At 47.6% G+C, this 27,120-nt stretch overlaps 1 protein-coding gene across 2 annotated transcripts in view; it reads left to right on the forward strand.

Annotated features, from left to right (window-relative positions):
• LOC133339186 (uncharacterized) overlaps nucleotides 1-26,605 on the forward strand; it is a 28,731-nt gene extending 2,126 nt beyond the window's left edge. The window contains exons 2-12 of one of the 2 annotated variants that reach the window (XM_061547336.1): nucleotides 187-276; nucleotides 7,918-7,992; nucleotides 11,645-11,787; nucleotides 15,980-16,181; nucleotides 17,717-17,859; nucleotides 18,200-18,401; nucleotides 19,452-19,594; nucleotides 19,969-20,179; nucleotides 21,921-22,101; nucleotides 22,629-22,671; nucleotides 23,329-26,605. In XM_061547336.1, the coding sequence (XP_061403320.1) occupies nucleotides 213-276; nucleotides 7,918-7,992; nucleotides 11,645-11,787; nucleotides 15,980-16,181; nucleotides 17,717-17,859; nucleotides 18,200-18,401; nucleotides 19,452-19,594; nucleotides 19,969-20,179; nucleotides 21,921-22,101; nucleotides 22,629-22,665 (1,401 nt within the window). In that variant the 5' untranslated portion in view covers nucleotides 187-212 and the 3' untranslated portion in view covers nucleotides 22,666-22,671; nucleotides 23,329-26,605. The remainder of the gene's footprint in view (nucleotides 1-186; nucleotides 277-7,917; nucleotides 7,993-11,644; nucleotides 11,788-15,979; nucleotides 16,182-17,716; nucleotides 17,860-18,199; nucleotides 18,402-19,451; nucleotides 19,595-19,968; nucleotides 20,180-21,920; nucleotides 22,102-22,628; nucleotides 22,672-23,328) is intronic. The other variant, XM_061547337.1, reaches the window with a different exon arrangement.
• The last annotated feature ends 515 nt before the right edge of the window (nucleotides 26,606-27,120 follow it).

Here is a 27,120-nt window from a genome sequence, read left to right on the forward strand (position 1 = left end):
ACCCTCACAGTCGGGCATATTTGCGGAATACACCACGCCGCCGTTGACCCTGCAGGCCATTGACCGAGCAACCCGACGTTCCTACCAGCTCCCTCCGCAGGAATGTGTTAATCAAAGACACGAATCCGAAGCCCGGTAGTAAAGCTCGTTAATTTATATATCGTTTGTAACGTGTTCATTTTACAGAATTCCTGTCCTCCACTCGTAAAGGAATGGCCCCGACTTCTCCACTTGAAACAACAACAACAACAATATTAATACTATTATTATTCATTGGTAAGTAGCACCATCACCACCACCACCACGTGTAGCCTGTAACAGACTGTTGGGGCAAGCGCTGAGCGAGGCTGAGGGTGGAGTGACTGGAGCAGGGGTTACGTGGGGGGGTCACGTGGGGGCCAGAAGTGGAGTGTTGAGACGGGAGAAGTGGAGGGGGGTGGGCGATGGAGGCTCTCAGAGAGGAATGGAAGGAGGCTAAGGAGGGGGACTGCTTCATGTACAGGGGCACTGCTGAGTCTATGGACAGCAGTGTTGAGTCTATGGGTGGCAGTGTTGAGTCTATGGGTAGCAGTGTTGAGTCTATGGGTGACAGTTTTGAGTCTATGGGTAGCAGTGTTGGTCTATGGACAGCAGTGTTGAGTCTGTGGGTAGCAGTGTTGAGTCTATGGGGTAGCAGTGTTGAGTCTGTGGGTAGCAGAGTTGAGTCTATGGACGGCAGTGTTGAGTCTATAGGGTAGCAGTGTTGAGTCTATGGGTAGCAGTGTTGAGTCTGTGGGTAGCAGTGTTGAGTCTATGGGTAGCAGTGTTGAGTCTGTGGGTAGCAGAGTTGAGTCTATGGACGGCAGTGTTGAGTCTATGGGGTAGCAGTGTTGAGTCTATGGGTAGCAGTGTTGAGTCTGTGGGTAGCAGTGTTGAGTCTATGGGTAGCAGAGTTGAATCTGTGGGTAGCAGTGTTGAGTCTATGGGGTAGCAGTGTTGAGTCTATGGGTAGCAGTGTTGACTCTATGGACGGCAGTGTTGAGTCTATGGGCGGCAGTGTTGAGTCTATGGGCGGCAGTGTTGAGTCTATGGGTAGCAGTGTTGAGTCTATGGGGTAGCAGTGTTGAGTCTATGGGTAGTAGAGTTGAGTCTATGGGCGGCAGTGTTGAGTCTATGGGCGGCAGTGTTGAGTCTATGGGTAGCAGTGTTGAGTCTATGGGCAGCAGTGTTGAGTCTATGGGTAGCAGTGCTGAGTCTATGGGTAGCAGTGTTGAGTCTATGGGTGGCAGTGTTGAGTCTATGGGTAGTAGTGTTGAGTCTATGGGTAGCAGTGTTGAGTCTATGGGCAGCAGTGCTGAGTCTATGGGCAGCAGTGTTGAGTCTATGGGCAGCAGTGCTGAGTCTATGGGCAGCAGTGTTGAATCTATGGGGGTGGGTGGCCAGCACCACACCTGCCCGGCCGCCTTTGTCTCCCCACTGGTGATGTTTACTACTCCACTGCAAGAGGTTATTCTTTTGAGGCCGAGTCGATCTAGGAGAGGCCCAGGACGTGTTCAGATAGTTGCGGCGATCACCGGTTTTGGTGGCCGTGAGCGGGAATCGAACTTGGGTCTCAGCCGGGTTCATATCTGCAGCGCCTACAATTGCGCCACAACTCCACGCCACGCACACTGTGGTACTCGGATATCAGTCGACACGGTACATTGCGATGTCATATTTCACGATATCGTCACGATTGGTTTCCCGTGAAGATGTTCTGCTGGCGTTTCACATTTCACGCTTTCCTTTCAGCGCTTTGCTGATCTCCCAGACTGAATGTTTATAGTGTTCACTGGATACTAGTTCACTCGATGCTACTTCCCCCGACGATAGTTCACTCGACACTAGTTCACTCAACGCGAGTTCACTCTATGATGGTTCACTCGACGGTAAGAGAGTTGAAGGGCAATTAAGGGAGTTGAGTGGCAATCATAAAAGGGATGAAAAGGCAGCAACAAGTGAGTAAAGCCCGGAGAGAAAGAGGCAGCGGTTGGGTTGTGAGAGCTCTACACGATCTCTCCCTCTCTCTCTCTCTCTGTCTGATCTCGCTCTGATCTTTTTGCCTTCGAGATCGTGACTCTGATCTTCTTGCTTTCGAGATCGTGACTCTGATCTTCTTGCCTTAGAGACCCTGGCTCTGATCTTCTTACCTTAGAGAGGCTGGCTCTGATCTTCTTGCCTTAGAGATCCTGGCTCTGATCTTCTTACCTTAGAGACCCTGGCTCTGATCTTACCTTAGAGAGGCTGGCTCTGATCTTCTTACCTTAGAGACCCTGGCTCTGATCTTACCTTAGAGAGGCTGGCTCTGATCTTCTTACCTTAGAGACCCTGGCTCTGATCTTCTTACCTTAGAGACCCTGGCTCTGATCTTCTTACCTTAGAGACCCTGGCTCTGATCTTCTTACCTTAGAGACCCTGCCTCTGATCTTCTTACCTTAGAGACCCTGGCTCTGATCTTCTTACCTTAGAGACCCTGGCTCTGATCTTATTACCTTAGAGACCCTGGCTCTGATCTTCTTACCTTAGAGACCCTGGCTCTGATCTTCTTGCCTTAGAGACCCTGGCTCTGATCTTCTTGCCATCGAGAAATAAAATAAAAACGAGGCAAGGGCAGTGCGAGAGCTGAGGGTGGAGTGACTGTAAATGTCGTGGCTTGGCTCTCCAACACACCCGCGTGCTGTACCAGTGACGAATTGTCACGTTCTGTTGACGTGACAACCCTTACAAGCTGGCTGTGTCGGGTGGTGGCGGGTTGAACGACGCATTTATATATTTACGCAATCTAACCCAAAACAACCTTATGGATGATATTGGTCGCGAAATAAAACAATCCATAAAACTACAAATTCCGATAAACTGTCTGCATGAGTTTGAGAGGCAACACGCACACACGCGCAGGAGATAACACACACAAACCAGACAAAGACCCCCCTTATAGCCTTAACAGGATGTTGGGGCAAGTGCTGTTAGCGAGTGGCAGCAGCAGTGCCTATGAAGGCGGCAACAGCACACGAGTGGGTGGGTGGCCAGCACCATGCCCGCCCGGCTGCCTTTAGCTCCCCGGTACCGGTTCAGATAGTCGCCATGGGGCTGGTGGTGCCCGTGAGCGGGAGTTGAACTCGGGTCGCCGGGTTCGCAGTGCAGCGTAGCGCGAACCGCAACACTACCACTCCGCACACACAGCAGTACACAACGACACCAGTACACACAGCAGTACACACACACACTAGAAGATAGCAGTACACACACCGTTACATACATAATAGTACACACAGAGCAATGCACACACACAGCAGTACAACACTAAGTGGCGGTGACGTCACCACGACGCTTGTGCCAGGCTATGTGCACCTTGAGCCCACGTGAAGTGTCGTACGCCCGCTGGTAGGTCACGGGGCAGACCCAGGTGCCACGGGTCGACTGACTGAGATGACCGAGATGACTGGCTGATGCACCACCTGTGCCCCCTACTGTGCCAACTTGCTGTGCTTTAGCCACCCGGCGCTCCGCTCGTTGTTGTGAGCGTCGCTCCTCTGCCCTCCGTTGTTGTTGAAGGGCGACTGCCTCCAACTGCCCAGTAGCGTCCTTCACGAGCCTCCTCCACAGAGGCCGATCTTGACACCGCTGGTACCAGTCATCGGCAAGTTCACTCGGCTCCACGTCCTCCTGTACCACGTCACTCCATCTCTTCTCAAGCCCCTGCCGCGCCCGTTTAGCCCCCTCGATCCGGCCGAACAAAAGCTGTTTAGGCATGCGGTGGCTGGGCATGCGGTGGCTGGGCATGCGGGCTACATGACCCAGCCAACGCAGCCTTGCCTGCCAGAGGAGCTCACCGATGGGACTTTGCCCAGATCTTTCAGAAGTACACACACACCAATACACACACAGCAGTGCCCACACAGCAGTACACACACGAGTACACAAACTTAGCAGTGCACACACGATGCACCCATAGCCCAGCCTCAGGCGATGTGAAGAAACGCGAAACGATTGTTTTGTATTGTACCAGTTACAGCTCCCCGCGCTCCGTAGCTCCTTTTCAGAAGCGACGTGTCCATCACAAACGACAGCAGCTCAATCAAGTGGCTGATACCATCGTCATCATCATCATCACGTGGACATTTATAGCAGCAGCCAAATACTCTAAACACATGGAGATAGTGATAGGTTTTTGCCCTTTCATCTGGTCCAACACCAATTGAGACTAGGCTCTAAGAAAAACTGTCTCGGGTGTGGACCAATCAACTTCAAGGACAGTGCATATCATTATCATCATCAGAGTTGTTTTCTTTTTGTTTGCATTTTGACTGCTTGTGTTGTGGTTATTGCAAACATGATGCCTTGTATAAAGGTGTCAGTTTTTGTACCAGTTGAAAGGGTAAAAACCTATCACTATATTTTGCCACTGGTAAAGGAGATGTCTCATAGTGTAAACACATGGAGATACATAGAGACCCATACTCAGAGACACATAGAGACCCACAGAGACCCATACTCATAGAGACCCAGAGAGACTCAGATACCCATGGGGACCCACATAGACCCACACTCAGAGACCAATGCTCAAATGAAACTTTGCTTATTGTTACCAGGTGAGGCCCCGCTAAGCGGTGAAGCTCGTTTATCAGAAGCGAAGTGTCCATCACAAATCATAGCAGCTCAACCACGTGACTGATATCGTCATCATCGTCACGTGGGCATTGAGAGCATGAATGTGGAGGGAAAACCCGGAGGACCTGGAGAAGAATCCACGCAGCGATCACCGCGGGGAGAGAGACACAGACTCCAAATATACAGCAGCAGCAGTAGCAGGCATTGCCAGGGTCCGGCATTGAACCCACGCCTCCTGCGTGCCAGGCGAGGGAGATTACATCTGACGATGTCTACGTCTCTCTATGTCTATTTGTGTCTCGTGCAAGATGTTGGTTTTGGGGTTTTCCCCGCCACACTTCCCTATGATGTTTACTGACAAACACAGTGACTTTACCGAAAGAGCCAAAGAATATGAATTCCTGCAGTCACGAAAGCTCTTTGTCAAGAGTCATATCTGCATCTTTAGAACAACAACAGACGTCGTGGGTTTCACAATGGCGGTGTCACGGACACGCTGAGTCAGGATCCTGGGTTCACGACCTGCGCCAAAGCGTCTCTCACCTTTGAAGGTTCACAATGGCCTTGAAAGAAGTTCCACAAAGATAAAGATCCCCCGCATAGCCTTAACAGACTGTTGGGGCAAGTGCTGTTAGCGAGCAGCACCTATGAAGGCCGGAACGGTACACGAGGGGGTGGGTGGCCAGCACCACGCCCGGCCGCCTTTGTCTCCCCAATGGCGATGTTTACACACCGCACCAGGTACTCATTTGAGGCTGAGTGGACCTAGGGGAGGCCCATCACCGGTTCAGATAATCGTCACTGGTGTTGGCCGCTAGTGGGAATCTAAACCGGTTCTCCAGGTTCGTAGCGCAATTTAGCGCTAACCGCTACACTACCGCTCCCCACACCCACACACACCCGTACACACACACTGACACGTACACACACACGTGAAGTGTCGAACGTCCGCTGGCAGGAGGTCACGGGGCAGACCCAGCAGGTGCCACGGGTCGACTGACCGAGATGACCGAGATGACTGGCTGATGCACCACCTGTGCCCCCTACTGTACCAACTTGCTGTGCTTTAGCCACCCGGCGCTCCGCTCGTTGTTGTGAGCGTCGCTCCTCCGCCCTCCGTTGTTGCTGGAGGGCGACTGCCTCCAACTGCCCAGTAGCGTCCTTCACGAGCCTCCTCCACTGAGGCCGATCTTGACACCGCTGGTACCAGTCATCGGCAAGTCCACTCAACTCCACGTCCTCCTGTACCACATCACTCCATCTCTTTTCTAGCCCCTGCCGCGCCTGTTTAGCCCCCTCGATCCGGCCGAACAAAAGCTGTTTCGGCATGCGGGTGGCTGGGCATGCGTGCTACATGACCAACACATACACGTACACACACTATTCAGAGGCACGTCATTCAAAATGCTCAGGTGGTGGGATGCTGCAGGGGTCAGATCACTGACGCAGCAACCGCGGAGTTCCTGGAATTGATTCTAGATTTGAAGCTTTCGTGACTGCAAGATTCATACTCTTAGTTTTTTCCGGTAAAGTCACGTAGGTAGAAAATTGAAATTGAAATTAATAAAAAATAAAATAATACAAAATCACGACGTTTCGGAGGCAACACAAGTCTCTGTCATCAGGTGGGACCGTCACAGCCAGATTTGCTGTATCAAGAATTGCATTCCAGATGTGAGCCCTGTAAGGGGTTGGAGCTCGTGATTGACACAGAGACCCATTGACACACACACAGACCCAATGACATACACAGAGACCCATAGACTCACACAGAGACCCATAGACACACACAGAGACCCATAGACACACACAGCGACCCATAGACACAACAACAACAACAACAACCGCCATTCGCCACTAAGTGGCGGTGACGTCACCACGATGCTTGTGCCAGGCCAAGTGCACCTTGAGGTGCCCATAGACACACACACAGACACACAGAGACACACAGAGACCCATTGATATACACAGAGATCCATAGACACACACAGAGACCCACAGACATACACAGAGACCCATAGACACACACACAGAAACCCACAGACATACACAGATACCCATAGACACACACAGAGACCCACAGACACACACAGAGACCCACAGACATACACAGATACCCATAGACACACACAGAGACCCACAGACACACACAGAGACCCATAGACACACACAGAGACCCATTGACATACACAGAGACCCATAGACACACACAGAGACACACAGACATACACAGAGACCCATACACACACACAGGGACCCTTAGACACAGAGACCTATAGACACACAGAGACCCATAGACACACACAGAGACACACAGACATACACAGAGACCCATACACACACACAGGGACCCTTAGACACAGGAGACCCATACACATACAGAGACCCATAGACACACACAGAGACCTACTGATTCACACGGAGACTCATACACATACAGAGACCCATAGACGCCAGTCGGTAATACGATCTCGCTCCACTTGGCACGGATTGGTGATAGCATCTTCTCCAGAAGGATCTAGACGTGAACTAAACACAAAACTAAACTACAGTATTGTTATTCTAGCAGGTAAGGCCCGCTGGGCTACGTATCTCATTTTCTAGAAGCGACCTGGCCACAAATGATAGCTCAACGAAGTGGCGTATCATCATCATCATCATCATCACGTGGAAAGGTCTATCAGCAAATGCTGATTATAAATGTGGAGGGAAAAACCGGAGGACCCGGAGTCAAATCCATGAGACCACGGGGAAAACACGCAAACTCCAAATATACAATAGGCGTCAGGGTTAGGATCAAACCCACGACCTCCTGTATATCAGGCGAGGTGGTTAACATCTTCTTATCATGGTAATAAGGTCGGGATCGAAACCACGACCTCCTGTATACCAGGCGAGGTAGTTCACATCTCCTAGCCACCGTAGCGTTAGGGCCGGCATTGAACCCACGACCTCCTGTATCCTAGGCGAGGTAGTTAACATCTCCTAACCATCATGGTGATAGGGTCGGGATCGAAACCATGACCTCCTGCATACCAGGCGAGGTAGTTAACATCTCCTAGCCACCGTGGCGTTAGCACTGGGATCGAACCCACGACCTCCTGTATACCAGGCGAGGTAGTTAACATCTCCTAGCCACCGTGGCGCCGCTAATACGACCGTCATCAGTGTAACGTTCTTTCCCCGTGGCCCTACTGGATCATCTGTGAAACAGAGCTTCATAGCTCATCGGATTCCTCCAGTAATCAATAAATAAATTCTGATTCTGAGATTCTGATTTATCCGCAGGAACGGTGGTCACTGACAGCGTGGGGGTTGGGAATGGCTCGGAGTCCGGAGCGCAGCGCCAAGGAACAGCACCACGTGAGTTCAATGCCATCACGACCATCACCACCATCATCACCATTATCACCACCATCATCACCATTATCACCACCATCATTATCACCACCACCATCATCACCATCATCACCATCGTCACAACCACTATCACCATCACAACCATCATCATCATCACCACCATCACAACCACTACCATCATCATGACCATCATGACCATCAACACCATCACCACTTTCATCATCATTATCACCATCATCATTATCACCACCACCACCACCACCATCATCATCACTTTCATGATCACCATCATCATTATCACCGTGATCATCACCACCATCACCACAATCATCATTATTACCATTATCATCACCACCACCACAACCACCATCATCTTCATCACCACCATCATCATCACCACAACCACCATCATCTTCATCACCACCATCACCAGTTAACTATTATCTGGGCAGTGACAATAACTATGGACCGCCTGAGAAAGCTAATTTCGTGATCTAACAAAAGTGATGCTCAACCAAGAACCGGAGTAGCATTAAATAACCGTTTAATTTTTCGTAAAAGTAATCAACTATTTAACTACAAAAACGTGACATCTACCTAACAGTCTCTCTCATTAACCTGACAAAACGATCGTAACTAACTACAACTCTTGATTTAAAGCTGTCGTGACTGCAGGGATTCATATTCTTGGTTCTTTCGGTAAAGTCACGTCGAAGGTAAATAATAAAATAAGAAAAAATATAAAACAATATAATTCTGACGACGTTTCGACTGCAACACAAGCAATCATCATCAGGTGTGAATCCACAGCAAAAAAAAATTGCTGTGGATTTCACACCTGATGATGATTGCTGATGATGATTGCTTGTGTTGCAGTCGAAACGTCGTGAGAATTGTATTGTTTAATATTTAATTATTTTAATTATTTTATTATTATTATTATTATTATTATTTCCCTTCTACGTGACTTTACCGAAAGAACCAAAGAGTATATTGACACCTGTTTTATTTCCAGAAAGAGTAAAACCTATTGTTATATCACAACCTATTGTTATATCACAACCTATTGTTATATCACAACCTATTGTTATATCACAACTCGTTTCGCCTGACCTGAATGCCAGATTCACAAGGCCGGTCAGCACAGTGAACGCACAAAATCCCCGTCACATCAACGTCGGTGCAGCACCTTGATTCTCGCTCGGAGAATGACGAAACAATAACGGGCCCGACTGCTATGCGACATGAACTCTCTGTAGCAGAATAGATGTGAACGTACTGCCCTCTCCTGCCTGAGTCGTGACATAGCCCAACACTACTCTGACGATCATCATAATCACCGTGGCAAGGCCGTAGCCATGGAGTCAACATTGGGGGGGACCAAATCTTCCAGGGGGTCTGGCCCCCTCCCTCCAGAAAAAAAAAAATCTAAATTTGAAAACTCATTTCCTGCCATTTTCTGCCTAAAATATAAAAAAAATCACTAACACATGGGATGGACTTTGTATTTATTTTTTACAATAATGTCTAATGGTGTATTGTATCTTCTTGGTTCTTTCGGTAAAGTCACGTAGAAGGGAAGTAATAAAATAATACATAATAAAACATAATAAAATAGTGATAATTATTTTATTATGTTTCATTTTTTATTATTTTATTATTTCCCTTCTACGTGACTTTACCGAAAGAACCAAGAAGATGAATCCCTGCAGTCACCAAAGCTTTAAATCGAAAGGTGTATTGTATTACAATGCTCTGTTTTTACTTATTTACCTTTTCTTGTTTCATTGTATGTAATGGCAGAGATTAGCGATTCATAACTTACAACCATAACCACAATCATGTTAACAGATATTGTTTAGCAAATTGTTGTTTTTATTTACATAGCATCGCAATTATTATTTTTAAAAATATTTTTATAGAAATATATTGGGGGGGACATTTTGAGCATATTTGATTATTGGGGGGGGGGTGTCCTCCCCAATATAGATTATATTTACGGCCTTGCACCGTTGTCACCACCACCATCATCATCATTATCACCATCATCACCATCATCACCATCATCATCATCACCATCATCATTACCACCATCATCATCACCACCACCATCATCATCACCACCATCATCATCATCATCACCATCATCATCATCACCATCATCATCACCACCACCATCATCATCATCACCATCATCATTACCACCATCATCATCACCACCACCATCATCATCACCACCACCACCATCATCATCACCACCATCGTCATTATCACCACCATCACCATCATCACCACCATCATCATCACCATCATCATCACCACCACCACCATCATCATCACCATCATCATCACCACCATCATCATCACCACCACCATCATCATCACCACCATCATCATCACCACCATCATCATTATCACCACCATCGTCATCATCACCACCACCATCGTCATTATCACCACCATCATCATCACCACCATCATCATCACCACCACCATCATCATCACCACCACCACCATCATCACCACCATCGTCAATATCACCACCATCATCATCACCACCACCATCATCGCTAGTTAACTATTATCTGGGCAGTGACAATAACTATCGAACACCGGGAAACGAATGATTAATACATCAATACATAACAATCAAAAGAAAGCTGATTTAGTGATTTTTTACTTAAAACTTTCGTGACGTTTCGATCGCGACACAAGCGGTCTTCATCAGGCGACAAGAAAATCGTCCCGACTCAAATGCGACATGAACTCTGTAGCAGAATAGATGGGGACGTACTGCCCTCTACTGCCTGAGTCGTGACATAGCTAACACGGTGGCGCGTAGCCTCGTACAGTAATATCATCTTCTTGGTTCTTTCGGTAAAGTCACGTAGAATGGAAATAATAAAATAATAAAAATAAAACATAATAAAATAATTCTCACGACGTTTCGGCCACAACGCAAGCAGCCGTCCTCAGGTGGAGAACAGGTCTGTCGAGAAGACAGTCTGAATGGCACGCCCCAGGCTTGGAGCGACTATTTAAGCTGGGATGGAGGGGGAAGAGCGCCTTGACAAAATAATTTGCATATCAAGAGGAATTTAGCATATTTATGGGAAATGCAGATATGCGATTAGTACTACTTGTGAAATGCGTAGGAGGTTTGGCGGGGGGTTTAAAGTCATTATGCCCGTGCATTATGCAGGATTAGCAGCATCAAAGGGAGGGGATAGAGGTAACATTATTAAAGGGAAGGAATGTTAATAGTATGTAGCTGCAGTAACAGTTATATCGTCAAGGCTCGATTATTGCAACTCACTACTCTACGGGATGTCTGGAAAAACATTTGCAAATTGCAGCGTGTACAAACTCTCTGGCATGTGTCGTGACGGGCACTGCAAGATGGGGCCGTGTACATCGAGTGCTCACCAAGCTGCATTGGCTTCCGGTTGCAGAAATTATCAGAGCCATATCTGTTTGCATGTTCACCACAAGTACTGTGTGGTCAATGCAACACTTAATTTCTTGAAAAAGGTTTCTATTTGGTGTTTTAACATCTGAACACTCCTCCTGTTTTATTGCCAAAAAGTTTAACACCTATTCTCATTTTCCATACGCGATGTACTAATGTGGGCGCTGTGTGTTGTTGTTTCTCTAGAATTTATGGTCATCACCCCAGAGAAAATGAACGCCGTTGCAGACAGCACGATTTTCCTGCCCTGCTCCTACACCTGTACAATCAGCGGCGTTACTCACACGCTGGTGGAGTGGTTGAGGATCATTAATGGGCGTGAAGAAAGGGTGAGTTATAAATCTCTATATCATAGTAAGACATCTAAATACGGGAAAACCTTGCCCAACGCGGATTTTTCGAACGCGTCGGTTTGTCGGAACACGGTGGGTGATCCATAATACAGGTTGTTTTGGGTTAGATCGCGTAAATATATAAATGTGTCGTTAAACCCGTCACCACCCGACACAGGCAATAGTAAGGGTTGTCACGTAAACAGAACGTGCCAATTCGTCACTAATACAGCACTAACCGGTGTGTTGGAGAGCAAAGCCACAACATTTACAAAATGAGTACGACGTTTCACCAGTAATTACAACTAGCTTCATCAGGCGGCAGCCAGATTTGTGGAGAAATCCTCCCGTTTCGTTCCTTAAATAGAGGCGTAGATGTGATGGCATCACTTGTGAGCACTTGTTGAGTGATGTGGGGAGGGGGGATTCATTAATGTTTATGAATGAGAATGGGTATCCACTGCCGGTTGGATTATTTATATGGCAATCAACGTAATCTCTGCATCTTTTGAGGAACGCCAGTGAAGACAACAACTTCATCCGCTTGATTCGGAGTTTCTCCAATTATCTGGTTTGAAGAAAAGTATCCTCCCCATAGAGGTTAGTCAGTTTAACACGCAGACTTTCGCGACCAACATCATCGTGATTGCCGTGGTTTTGTGTTGAGGTGATATTGAAAACCAAAAAGTGTACCCACACAGCAAGAAGAATACAACGTCATGATGCAGTCATTGATGAGAAGGAGACTGGCACTATTTGGACACATCTGTAGGATAGACAACAACATGAAAATTGAAAGTGATGTCGTTCAGAAAAATGGAAGGAACCGGAAAGGGAGGAAGACCTCATGGAGAATGGCTTGACGACGACATAATAAGAGTTTGGTGCCAGAAAGACGTGGCCACTCCTTGAGCAGATTGGCACAAGACAGAGGGGAAGTGGAAACGAATGACAAAATGTGCAGTGGACACCTTTCGGGCCATCTGCCTGTCGATCGCGATGATGATGGCACACAAGACATGGAGAGCGACCCAGCATCTGTTAGTACAATAACAATGGCAGAAATTGTGCAGCATTAGTTATAGCAAAGAGGGAGGAAGTGATCATTTAGGACCCAGAAAGGCAACCAGAGTTTTCCAACGAGGTCTGTTACTTTTTCGAACGCGGTTTTGCCCAACCCGGCATTTCCCAGGAATGTTTGGCGAGGTCTGCGTGCACTGAGCTAAGGGGGTGCGGTGCCCCAGTGTACTATTAGTGAACACCGATTTCATTGCCAGAAAAGGGTAAAACCTATTCTTATTTTGAATACTTTTGTAGGGGACTAATGTAGAGAAACGTTAAGGGTTCAAGAAATAGAACAGGTTGTGATAAATTAGTGCAGGTGGCTGGATGTCTAAACATGCAGGGAGGACGTTATTAACCAGGTAAAGTCAAAACTCGCTGTGATGCTTCCATCCTTCCTGCCGTTTGGCTGTTATCTCCGACTCTCTGACTTGCATTGCCCTGTCGGATGCCTTTGCATTAAAGGGCTGGGGTCTCACTAACATGGCCACTTCTGCTCCTTGAGCCTCGACGTATCGTTGGTTCTTGCTGTGTTGTGGGCTGTGTGTCTCACTGGCATGGCCACTTCTGCTCCTTGAGCCTCGACGTATCGTTGGTTCTTGCTGTGTTGTGGGCTGTGTGTCTCACTGGCATGGCCACTTCTGCTCCTTGAGCCTCGATGTATCGTTGGTTCTTGCTGTGTTGTGGGCTGTGTGTCTCACTGGCATGGCCACTTCTGCTCCTTGAGCCTCGATGTATCGTTGGTTCTTGCTGTGTTGTGGGCTGTGTGTCTCACTGACATGGCCACTGTCGTGGTGGTTCTCTTGCGTTGACGCTCTTGCCTCGTGGAGGCCACTCTTCGATCTCACATTAACATCACGCTAATCTCTCACACTAACATAGCCACGTCCGTACCCTCGTCGAGGAGGACACTCTCCTATCTTACAGTTACACGCTAATTTCTCACATAAACATCACTAGCCCCGCCAACTTCTTTATGACCCTTGGGCTACACCCATTTCGAACCTTTTAAAACAGTCTGCCTCAGCAGCAGACTACGATTTCTCACCTGACGACGGACGCTTGTGTTGCACCCGAAACGTCGTGATGGATTTTATTTTATACCTACGTGATTTGCCGAAAGAACCAACGAGTATCTATAGAAGTAACTGCACACATTGGGGTGGGCGGGGGAGAAGAGGACATCACGCTGCTCTGTAGCTTCCTCAGCCTGTGCTTCTGCAGTAACTGTGCAGTCTCTGGCTTGTCTTGAAGCACGCTGCCCTGCGGTTTTCTCAGCTCGTGCTGCTGAGGCACCTTCGTTGTTTGTTAGATGTTGGGACAGCCGCTGCTTCTCCACTGTTTGCTTTGCGCGCCACAGCGACACTCTCTTTGTGTTTGTTTTCGTCTTGGAGAGGCTTGATTTTTTTATTTTGGCATTTTTAACCCGAAGAAGAACCTCCCGTCGTCGCTCAGCAAGTTTGTTTGCATTGCTAGGGGTAACCGCGAGTCGCGTTCTGTGAATGTGCAGATGCATGCTTTGGCGCACACTCAAAGTTATCATTATGATCAGCGTACTTTATTACAAAGTGTAATTTTCCTAGTTTAGATTGGACCAAGAGCAAAAACAAATAGCACTGCACCAGATTGGGTTAAATGATGAAGTTACCGTGCTGCTGCTCTATTTAAGACCGGGAACAAGTGGATGGCTTCACCGTTCTGGCAAATTGCCCGATGATGCTGGATGCAATTACCAGCGAAACGTCGAACTCAAATTGTAAATGATGTTGATTCACTCTTCAACACACCGGTGGGCTAAAGTAGTGAACTATTTGTCTTTGTAAACGTGAGACAATTTTTACTGTTTGGCCGTGTCGGGTGGTGGAGGGTTACAACACCTTTATAAATAACGCGATCTAACCCAAAACCCTTTATAATGAACAAATAGCAAGTGTTTGTCAAATGGCTTAGTTTGTTGTATTTGTGTACTTTGTTAAAAGCATTACAAGAATAGGTGTACACAGACAAAAAATGGCTTTTATAGGTAAGATGTTTTGTTTGCATGTTTTGCAACAAATACGTGTGGTCAATGCAGACTTGATTCCTTGCAAAAGGTATCTATTTGGTGTTTGAACATCTTAACACCTCATGTTCTATTGCCAGAAAGTGTAAACCATTTTTCTATTTTTCATACTTTGATACTGGCAAAAAGGTCCCATAGATTTTACAAATTATTTCAATAAATATATATAATTTTCCATATTCATAGTACATAATGGTAATTTATCTCGATCATTAGAGTATATTAAAAACAAAATTGTACAAATGAAATAAACAAATACATCACTGGAACCATGTACATGCAGTCATCGACTTACGAACATCAAACTTACGAACGGGTCACAGGAACAAGGACTGCCCTATAGTGTGCTACAGCTACTGCTGTATTTGTATCTGCTCACGTTAATTATATGACTCTATGCATACGTAGCCCGTGGTGAAGGGTGGGTGGGTGATCTAAAACCCATCTCAAAATACTCTCTCCCAGGGTTATATTGATATAAATTTTGGTAGACAATGCAATTAGCATGCATGTGCTGGTAGACTGTTTTATATGTACAAATTGTATGATGTCATAACGTCCTGTACATATGACCGCCGATGTATAGCTCGTATCCAGGTCTCTTGTATGTATGTATGTAGAACTTCTTTCGCACGATACGTAGCCAACCGTGCTAACTCTACATCTTACCACCTCCTGTATTGTGATTTCGGTAAAAGGCATCCAACAGATGTTAGAGCCATTTTTATTCATTTTGGGTGCGAACTCCGGTTATCTTTGCAGTGGCTTTTGGCTGGCCATCGAACAAAGATGGTCACCGCATCGCGCGCTTTCACATGCGCTCCTGCGGCCATCTGGAACGCTCTGCCTTATGATATTAGGAAGCCACTGGAGCTACGCACTTTTAAATCATCATCTAGATTGACAAACTCGTTTCTTTAAAAGTGCTGTTTGTGTTTAGTTTGTTGTCCTTCCCCAGCACCTCCGATTAGCACGGCTGCCTATGTACTGTGCCAAGGAAGTTCAACATACATACAACATACATACATCTTTGATCTGTGCATGCTCTCGCTTTGTTGACCACAGATTTATCTATTCCCCAATGGAAATAGCAGCTTCCAGCCTTTACAGGCGTCCTGGGTGGGTGATGTGTCCAAGTGTGACGCCTCCATCACCGTCAAAGACATCAAGATCCACGACTCTGGGCAATATCGCTGTGAGGTCACGGTGTATCCACAATACATGGAAGGCATTGGGTATCTACAGCTGAATGTCAACAGTCCATCAGGTTTGTGTTATTTCCTTCAAACGTCGACTATATTACCACCCACAACTACATAATCTATCCTATAGACCTGATGTAGAACTCAACATCTACACTTTAGAGCCATGGGCCCAGTGCCACGGTGAACTGGCTTAAACCCCTGGCTACGATCTCATAACCACCAATGTACATCAGAACCTTTGACTGCTCCTCACCGACATTTACGCAGTCTTAAAACCACGTTGGATAGGAGGTGACTCAGAGGTCAGAGTGCTGAGCTCGCGCCACTCAGAATCATGGGTTCAAGTCCAGACATTTGTCTGTGAGCTAACCGAGACCTAAAGTCGAGTCAGTTGATGGACTAAGCCCACTCCATCTGCAATTCTGCACTTAATTGACGAAATTAAAACTCTGAGAATTAAAACGCATCTAGTTGATTGTCATGCGATAAGCGCTGTTCTATGTGGAAGAGCAATTTGTGAAAGTCCTGCTCCCAACTCTGTGGACCAGCAGAGGTCGCTTGAAGGAATCTCAGTCAGCTCTGTGATATCTGCTCTGCGGATTGTTCTCTAGCAAGACACGTTGCACCACTCTGTGAGAAATCCCAATTAATGTTTTTATTAATGACGAGACACGGGAATAAAATTTGGTAAAAAAAATATATAGACGAAACCCTTCCCCAACGTGGCTTCATCTAACACGTGTTTTGTCTCTCGACGGTTGTGGCTGATGAGGTTTGTTTTCCATAACACAGGGGTGGGATTTTGTTGATACGCAGTTTGACGCTGCTAACATTTTTGTATCTGCATAAAAATGTAGTGCCTTGAGAGGGCTGCGTCCGTTGGAATGTGTGAATTAACTGTGAGAACGATGTATTTACCGTGTATGTCTGTGTACGTGTGGGTATGTTTTTTTGTGTGATAACGTAATGCACTCAAAACGCACAGCAGCAGCACAACGTAAATGTTCACACATTACCGCATGAATCTAGTTATTGAGAACGTTAGCCATACGGATGACTCGATGGTGAATCATTAATGTTCAAGTGACAATGTTAGTGGCGAGCGTAGGGTGTGAGTGCTGTGGTTCGGGAAGAATGGAGACGGGGGTTTGTGTTGCGTTGAAATTGACAAAGAGTGTACACACACACACACAGGACATGAGAACGACTCAGCATCCTTTTCGATTTAAAGCTTTCGTGACTGCAGGGATTCATCTTCTTGGTTCTACGTGACTTTACCGAAATAACCAAGAAGACTCAGCATCCGTTAGTACAATAACGAGTGTGGGCATCTTGTAGTATTAGTTAAACAAAGAGGGAGGGGGTGATCATTTCGAAGGCAGGAAGGCAACCCGAATTTTCCCATGAAGTCTGTTTTTTGTCGAAAAAGTTGTGCCCAACATGGAATTTTCCAGGAACGTAACCCCCCGCGTTCGTCGAGGTCTGCCTGTTCTGTACTTTCAAACGCATTGTTACTGACAAATGTTTCGAGTTTATACATTTATATTATATAAGACAAAATATATACTAATGTGGGCGTTGTGTGTGGTTTTCCTAGAACTCGTGGTTGTGACCCCAGATAAAATTAACGCCATGGCAGGCGCTACATTTCTGCTGCCCTGCTCCTACGCCTGTACAGTCAGCGGCGTTACCCACACGCTGGTGGAGTGGTTCAGGACCATCGACGGGCTTGAAGAGAGGGTGAGTTACTCCACTGTCCGTTCTGTGCGCCATTTGCCGCTAAATTGCAGCAAGCGCAAGCGTGGAATCATAGTCTTGTTCGTTAACTTGGTCACATGACCCTTGAGCATTTACAATATGCAACGCAGATGAACAGGTTTGGTATTTTCTATACAGATCGAGGGCCCCTCGTCACGTGACTGGGCGGGGGCATGGGCCAGCCATTTTAAAAACAGTCTCCACGTGAAGCTCCTTAGTCAACAGTTAATCCAGCCCAGTTGCAAGCCCTGGAGACAAATTTTATGCTGAAATAATATAACGCATCTGATCTGTGTGTTGCTTTCACCTTTACTGACCACAGCTTTATAAATACCCCTATGGAGAGAGCGGCCACTGGCCTTTACAGGCCACCTGGGTGGGTGATGTGGCCAAGTGCGACGCCTCCATCACCGTCAGTGACATCCTGACCAACGACTCTGGGCGATATCGCTGTGAGGTCTCGGTGTATCCACAAAATATCCAAGACATTGGGTATCTACAGCTGAACATCCACCCACAAACAGGTTTGTTTCACGTCCTTCATAGGTCTGTCCTACCACTCACTACTCCCATCATCTGTCATGTAGCCCAGCCCTAGCACTCAATGTCCACGCGACAAAGTCACGTTTTGCCTTTCGTGTTTGGTTTGTTTTCTTTCCCCCGCACCTCCGCGGTTGGCTACGTACGATGTGAAAACAGTTCAACACGAATACGTACATGTGACAGAGCCGTGCACCTAGAACCATGGTCATCTGGGTTCAACTCCTGCCTGTGAATCTTCACTTTCATTGTTCAATTAGCAAACAATCCGGATGTCAAGTCCCATGAGTTTGTCATCTTAGCCTGGTCACCTGGGCACCCTTGTAAATAAATGTTCCTTCTCAACGGATTATCCAGGTGAAATTATTCAATAAATAATAACAGTACTACGCAAATATCATAACATTGTATTCGGTTATCAGACGTTGCACTTAATTTGCCTAATTCCAAGCGATATAATCCCAAAAACCTATATTATGGATGATATTGGTCGCGAAAGCCTCCGTGTTAAACATTACTCTAATTTGCAATGCATCATCGGAAAATAATCGTCCCTGCCGTGTGGATCCAAAATATATAGCAGCCAAATGCTCTAAACGGATCTTTCTAAATATGGAGGGGAAACCCGGAGGACCCAGAGAAAAATCCATGCAACCACGGGGAGAGTAAACACGCAAACTCCAAACAGCCAGCAGGCGTCAGGATCGGGATCGAACCCACGACCCCCTGTATACCAGGCGAGGTCGTTAACATCCCACCACCTCGGCTCCACTTGAAGGGAACTCAGAGGTAGCTCTAAGCCATCCACTTCTGTGGACCGTTCTCTAACATGCAGCGTTGCACTTTAGCACACAAACACACAAAACATACGTGCTAACGTGCAACGCAAGAGATGCTTCGTCTAACGGAAAGTATTTGCCCCATCTCTCTCTCTGTCCTAATTGTCATCACTGCGTTGTGAGACCAGCACCTCCACCTCCTCCTCCAGAGGTTCATTCCCTCTGCTCATGTGACCATTGTGGGTTTGTCCACAGACCTGGCCGTTGTCACCCCGGATGCAAAGGATGCCACAGTAGGCAGCACGGCTCTCCTGTCCTGCTCTTACACCTGCAAGATCACAGATATTAGACACACGCTGGTGGAGTGGTTCAGGACCATAGACGGACACGATGAGAAGGTGCGTCACTGTCACACTTGCACACGATTACTTACACCCTCCTGCTCGCAATGATGATTACATGTTCTTTATTAACGCCCGTTCGTGCTCATTTATTTCAATGGAGGTCACCCCCTCTCCTTTGCTGGTTCTATTGTTAACTTTTACGTTTTTCAGACACCAGAATAGTATTGTGTCTTCAGATACAATAATCTCAAATTATCTCTGTTCTCTCTACTCGAAAGAAGAGTCATTTCCTAAACTGTAGGCTTATTATATATTTATATGTTATAATTAAATGTTATTTACGTATTATGTCAGTTTTCAGAATATGAGCACGTGTATTATGTGGACACACAGTTATGCCCTGGCGTGTTCTGACGTTTGCCATCAAGGTGTACAAGGCGTACTACAGAAAGAGAAGCCTCAGGCCATTGCAGGTGACTTGGGTGGGTGATGAGTCCACGTGTAATGCCTCCATCACCATCAGCAACATCCAGACCCACGACGCTGGGCGATATCGCTGTGAGGTCACGGTTTATCGATACGACAAGCCAAGCATGCAAGACATCGGGTATCTGCAGCTGGATGTTCACAATGAACCAGGTGTGCATGATGTCCTCCCTGGATCTATTTAACACACATTACTTTATCATTCTTGCTCAACGAGAATGCTAATTCTCTTTATTGTCCAGATTTACCACTAAAATACACTCTGTGGCACAGCCATAAAGGGTCTTTGTTATTCTTCACAGATATCACATCCTGTAGTATAAGAAACTCGACTATTTGCTGAGTTGTCTACATGAGCCAATGACATTGTAAGTTCCTGTCTGTCCCTGTGTGTGTCCCATGAGATTGTTGTCCTCTTGTGGGATGTTGAAAAATAGCTTCTTAGCTCAGGAAATAAGCTTCTGATTCGGATTCCCTTCAAGTGCCGATGTAGGAGCTGCAAGCCGATTTACAGCGTCAACAGGAAACCGGCACAGCGATGATTGACGTCTCCTGGCTGTCCATGACACCATTTGGCGTTATTGTCTGCAGCTGCCGAAGTTGGCTAAATATCATCAAAAGCTGTTCTACCATTCACCTAATGAACACGATGCTCAGCAACCGTGCGTTGAGGGTGAACACCTCGCGGTGAACACAGCCGCGAGAGACTCATGAACAATGGCCTCCATCTAGGCTCGGTATTATAGCACCGTCACTATGTAACATTCACAGGCAGGCCTCGCCGGACGCTGGGGGTTATGTTCCTAGAAAATGAGGTTTTAGGAAAAACGGTGTTCGACAAAAAATAGACATTGTGGGAAAACTAGGGTTGCCTTTCTGGGCTCGAAATGATCACCCCTCCCTCTGTGTTCCTAATTCTACGAGATTTCTGCCCTTGTTATTTTACTAAACGATGCCGAGTCACTCTCAATTTCTTGCGTGTGCACACTCCTTGACATAAAACCCCCGTCTCATTCCCGCACCGCAGAACTCGCGTCCAATGCTCTCCCCTGACAATGATTTCCCAGCCTGACGCTCGCCCCCGACTCTGTCACTGATTCGCCGTCTAAAGTCCTCAATGACTTCATGGCGAGATGCTTGCGGCACTGTGTGAACATTCCTATTGCATCGTTGTGCATGTTGAGTGTGTTACTTTTTCAAACCAAAAAAAACATGCATGGTAATTAAATCGTTCATTCAGTCGGTTCATTCACACCTTCCAATGGAGGCAGAACCCTCACGGAACTATTTTTCGACAAGGAGATGAGAGTCTTCGCAGCGTCAAGCCGAAACACCACCCCTGTGATCCGGAAAACAGGCCTCATTAGGTGCACCGCGTAGAGCCAGAACGCGCGTTCGATAAAGCCACGGCGCGTCTGCTCTTCCTGAAAACCAGGAGGAGCAAACACTGCGGAGCACAGAAACCAGGATGGTGTGAAGGATCTCAGTGGATCACGGGACTTAATCGGTCAGAACTGAAGATCTGGGGAAGGAGGCGGGAGTGGCGGTGCTCATCTCACTCGAGCGGAGAGAGGGAGTCGGCTCACACGGCTGGGGCTGCCTTAGCAATAGAGGAGGGGGCAACCGCAAGGGCGATGGACGTGGAGGCACCAGGGCAGAGACAGAGGGGCAGGTCTAGAGCGAGGGGAGTAGAAGTGGCGAACGCGGCGGATTCGAGGGACTGTGGAGTCGACGCGGAGGTGTCCCAAGGCAGCAACGAGCAGAGCAGGAGGCGCTGCAGGGCAGAGACCGCACGAGAGGAGGGGGGCATGGCAGGGAGAGGAAGAAGACGTTGACTGTGTGCATCTCTTGGGTGTTCACGTGTTGCTATGTCGTCTGTGTTTGTGTTTAATAGAACCGACAAAGACAACACCCACACCAAGCCCAACCCCAACCTCAGCTCCACCTCCACCTCCGATACCTGTAGTTTGGATCGCCCTTGGAGTCATTGCTGCTCTGGTTGCTGTTGCTGGAGTTGGTTTTTACTTCAGGGGGAGGAGGATGAGACCACGTCAGCCAAGAGAGCCAGAAGCCCCGTGAGTATCGACCGCACTTGCACCAGGACCTCACAGTGAGTGATAGAACACGGCTCACAATGGCCACGCCAGAGACCCTGAGCCGGCCCTCTCCAAGGGCCTGAGTTTGACTCCAGCTCCCTGCCTGCTCGTGACTCAGAGCTGTGCTCAGTGGAGCCTGTGTGAGCTCCTGGCAGCTGGGACCCCTGAGTTAGACTCCCAGCCGTGGCTGCTGTCAGTGACAGGGGCTCTATATGAGTGGGGGTGGTGATGTGAGACTGCGTCAGTCATAGGAGATGGTGAACTCAATGGGCTCTCACGTGGTTAAATAACACACATCACAAGAGACAATGTTCTCAATGGGCTTCAACGTGGATAAATAAAGGATGTATTTCACATCATGGTCAGTGATTGCTATGATTAGTGGTTCCATGCGGGTGTCAGGCAGGTGTGAGTCGTGGGCTAGACTCCCAGCTGTGGTAGTGACACAGGCTGCATGTGAGTGATGGGGATGTGTGATTGACGCGTGTCCACTTTTCTCTCAACAGGCCTCAAGAAATGCAGCCAATGAACCCAGTTGGATAAGATGAGGTGAGAGCGAGAGAGACAGGAAGCAGGATACACTCTCATCAGGGTCATTCTTCCTGTGTGTGTGTGTGCACTGCGCTAAGAACCAGTGACCTGGGTTCAATTCCCTAACCTCGGTGTGTTGTGTAAACGCCAGCACTGCTGAGACAAAGGCGGCCGGGCGTGGTGCTGGCCACATCACCCTCTCGAGGTGTTACTCGCTAACAGCGATCACAGGACTGGATCGGTATGAACTGGAGAGCTGGGGAAGGAGGCGGGAGTGGCGGTGCTCATCTCACTCGAGCGGAGAGAGGGAGTCGGCTCACACGGCTGGGGCTGCCTTAGCAATAGAGGAGGGGGCAACCGCGAGGGCGATGGACGTGGAGACACCAGGGCAGAGCCAGAGGGGCAGGCCGAGAGCGAGGGGAGTAGAAGTGGCGAACGCAGCGGATTCGAGGGACTGTGGAGTCGACGCGGAGGTGGCTTAAGGCAGCAACGAGCAGAGCAGGAGGAGCTGCAGGAGAACCGATTCAAGAGCCGAATGGCTCACAGGGCTATACCTAATAAATTAACTTGAACTTGAGAGGAGGGGGGCATGGCAGTAAGAGGAAGAAGACGTTGACTGTGTGCATCTCTTGGGTGTTCACATGTTGCTGTGTCGTCTGCGTTTGTGTTTAATAGAACCGACAGACGCAACACCCACACCAAGCCCAGCTTCACCTCCAGCTCCATCAACTGCAGCTGGCATCGTCCTTGGAGTCATTGCTGCTCTGGGTGCTGTTGCTGGCGTTGTTTCTTACTGCAGGAAGAATATTTACAAGTTGATTCCTCGTCCCGTGATTTGACGCCGATTGGTGAATTATATACTTAAAACAAAAGAAAATTGGGTATTTTTACATTAGAGTACAGCAAACTCTTGCCTCTCGCGGGTTTAGCTATTGCGGTTTTGCAGTCTCGTGCCAAGTCTATGGAGGTACAGAGTTCGCTGATCGTGCCCCTATGGCTGGACCATTCGCGGTTGATCACGAGATTTCTGTACGCGTCGTAACTGCACCGCTCTCGATGCTGCTGCTGCTGCCGCGGAAGAACATGTGGTGCCATCTTGTCTCCATCTAATCTCCATCTTTTATCTGTCTTGTCTCCATCTTATCTCCATCCGGTCTCCATCTTATCTCCATCTTGTCTCTAGTCTCCCGTCTCTTATCTCAAGCGGCCCATTGCGGGTCCCGGGTCACGTGGTGTTTCCAGCCTCGAGTGAGCAGCAGTGAGTTTCAGCCGCCCGCCATTTTTCTTTCTATCGTGCGTTAGGAACTGTGAACCAAACCCCATTTTTCCCATTTGTCTTTGAGTTTGGGGAAGGCGGATTTTCCGATTGCGGCTTTTTACCAAGAACGTAACCCCGGCGATGGGCAAGGGTTTGCTGGATACTAAATGCTAAATCGATGCACCTCTATTCTATATTTGAAAGGCATAATGCACTTTATATATATACAGTATTGTATGCGCAAATTAAGCCTATATTGAATTTGATTCGAATATGATATATACTACTCGCCGAATGATTGATCTCTTCTATTAATATGGCAATGCGAGGCCATGAACGAGTATATCTTTAAAAATTGTAATGATTGAGTGTTACTCTGGAAAAATCGTGATAACCCACATGCCTCCGTACATGTTTTTCAGCAAAACCCAACAACGTAGATTCCAAAGCCAACACAACGATGCTGAGTTTTTTTGGGTTAATGGCAAGAATGTTGACATAGAACCCAGAAACAAACACGGGTCATTGTGATGGCGACAATGACAACTGACCTCTATTGGCAGGAACTGCAGGCATACCACTTAGAACAACTCTGTTTACAAAAAACGCATCTTGAGCACTATACGAGGTTTGCCTGTATACAGCAGTCCCTCGGTTAACAGTGACATTGGTTAACGGTTTTTCGATTAACATTTTGCCACCCATAGGACCTCATAGTTTAGACTAATGTTAACGTTGTGATTAACGGTACGTTTACGTTACGCACGCAGGCGCCGATTTCAGCCAACCCGAGCACTCTTAAGTGGGCTGAGCCACGCCCTCAGCCAATCAACGACGTGCAGCGATGAGCGTTGAGACCTCCACTGGCTTCGTTTACATTATAACGTTTTCTGTTTTGGCAGTGGAAACAGCTCTGTTGCAGACTCAGTGATTTTTACTTATTTTTTAACTCAAAAGTGAATTCGATTAGCAGTTATTTTAGTAAACAGTAGTTTTTGTGGAACGGGACGAAACGTTAATGGAAGGACTACTTTTATATCTTTTTTTAAATCAAGCCAAGTTCATTGCCTGATGAAGGTCCCATTAGTTTGAGCAACAACGTCGTCTCTTCAGCCACTGAAAAGCCGGAATCCACCACGGTGGTTATGAGATGTTAACTACCTCGCCTACTATCCCAACCCTGAGGTCTGATGTTCATTTGGAGTTTGCGTGTCTCTCGCTGCGATCGTGTGGATTTTTCTCCTGGTCCATTTTACTTCCACATTTAGAATCAACACACGGACAGAGTATTTGGCAGCTTTACCTTTCCACTCAATAAGCCACTTTGTTAAGTTACCATTTGGAGCCTGGTCACATGAAACAAGCTACATACACTAACTCAGTAGGCCTTATCTGGACATTCCACGTTATAACGGTTCTGCGAAAAGCGCTCCGGAATGGAAGAACTTCATTATATCATGTGAACACCGGCGCGTTCAGCGATGACTCAACGAAACAACACTGACCGCAATATCTATTTGAATGGTAACGGTCTCGTCGGATTGCTGGAGGGTAAACGACTCGAATGTTGATGCGATGCAACCACCACGAGGCCCAAACCTAAAAACAAATGTGGTATAAAACATACCCCGTGCGAGCGTCCCCGGAACACTGGAACATTGGAGTTAGTGGTTTGCGTTGTGTCCGCTGCGACGGTCGCACAGTGAACTGGAATCTGCACTCCATTCGCTTGGTCTGCCTGTTCGTGTGGACAATGATATTTTGGCGGTTATCAGGTTAAAATAAGAGGTGTAATCATTTTTTATAATTGCAGGAGAGAGACCACGCAGAATTAGTGGTCTCTCTTGCAAGGTGTATGGGGTTATACAACGATTGGATTTTCGTGCAATAGTATTCAGTGCTTAGCCCTGCAGGCAGTTTTAAGTGAACCTGTATAAGTGCAATGTCTTCCTAACGTCACTGCTGGTGGCAGGGCCTCCACGAGAGGGATCTCGAGACAGCCCCTCTTAGAGTGCATCAGAACCTCTATCTACATCTTACAGGAGCGCCACAGTGGTGAGATGTTAACTACCTCGCCCGGTATAAAGGAGGTCGTGGGTTCGATTCCAATCCTGACGCCTGCTGTATATTTGGAGTTTGTGTGTGTCTCTCTCGCCGTGGTTTTTTCCTTCACTTAGAAATGTGTGTTTAGAGTGTTTGGCTGCAATGAATTTCCACGCGATGATCAGCCACTTGGTTGAGTTATCATTTGTGGTCAGGTCGCTTCTGAACAAGGTCTATACAGCTCATTGAGAGATCTGCACACGAATCCTCAATCCCGTTCCTCTCTTAAAGCCTCAGCTCTTCTCCATTGCCCATTCTCTTCCCTCACCCCTACGGTCAGTCCCGTCCCTCCCCTATAGCCCTTTCGTGACCCCCCCCCCCCCACGTGCCCTCTGGTACGAACACTCAAATCTCGGACCTTGCACTGCCCTTGCCATCTAAACCACCCTAATTGTGTTACTGCTTTAAAACGACGTAAAGCACCTTGAGTTGAGGCGCTCCATTAATACAGGGAGGAGCAATGTTCCACACTGCCCACCAGGGATTATTTAGCTGTCTGTCTGTCGTACATAAGTAAATATATAATACACACAGCTCTTTGATTGGTGGAGACCTTACAAACAGCTCTTTGATTGGTGGAGACCTACTGCCGGGTACGGAGAGGGGAGGTGCCTAAGGGAGGAGGGTCAGGGGAGGGGCCTAAGGAAGGGGGGAGTCAGGAGATGGGCCTGAGGGGGGGGGGGTTCAGGGGAGGGGCCTGAGGGGGGGTCAGCAGAGGGGCCTGAGGGAGGGGGGGTCAGGGGAGGGGCCTGAGGATATGGGGGGGGGGGGTCAGGGGAGGGGCCTAAAGGAAAGGGGGTCAGGGGAGGGGCCTAAGGGGGGAGGGGCCTAAGGGAGGGGGGGGGCGATAGTTCAGGGGGCTGTCTGCCTGGCTACCTAAAGTCACGTGATCTTGTATACATACAGGTAGGAACAACAGATTCCACACTGCCCACCAGGGATTATTTGTCTGTCTGTCGTGCACGCATGCGCTGTCCAACCAAGTTCCTACCTGCCCACTCCGAAGGAACGTGTTACAAGTAACGCGTCTAAACTTGGTGCTAAAAACTCGGTTTCCTACGTCGTGAGGTGGAATGGTGATGGGGATGTTGCCATTGTGCATCCCG

Source organism: Lethenteron reissneri, unplaced genomic scaffold, assembly GCF_015708825.2.
Source record: "Lethenteron reissneri isolate LAM-NWPU_2019-01 unplaced genomic scaffold, ASM1570882v1 scaffold_1643, whole genome shotgun sequence".
Taxonomy (NCBI): Eukaryota; Metazoa; Chordata; class Hyperoartia; order Petromyzontiformes; family Petromyzontidae; genus Lethenteron; species Lethenteron reissneri.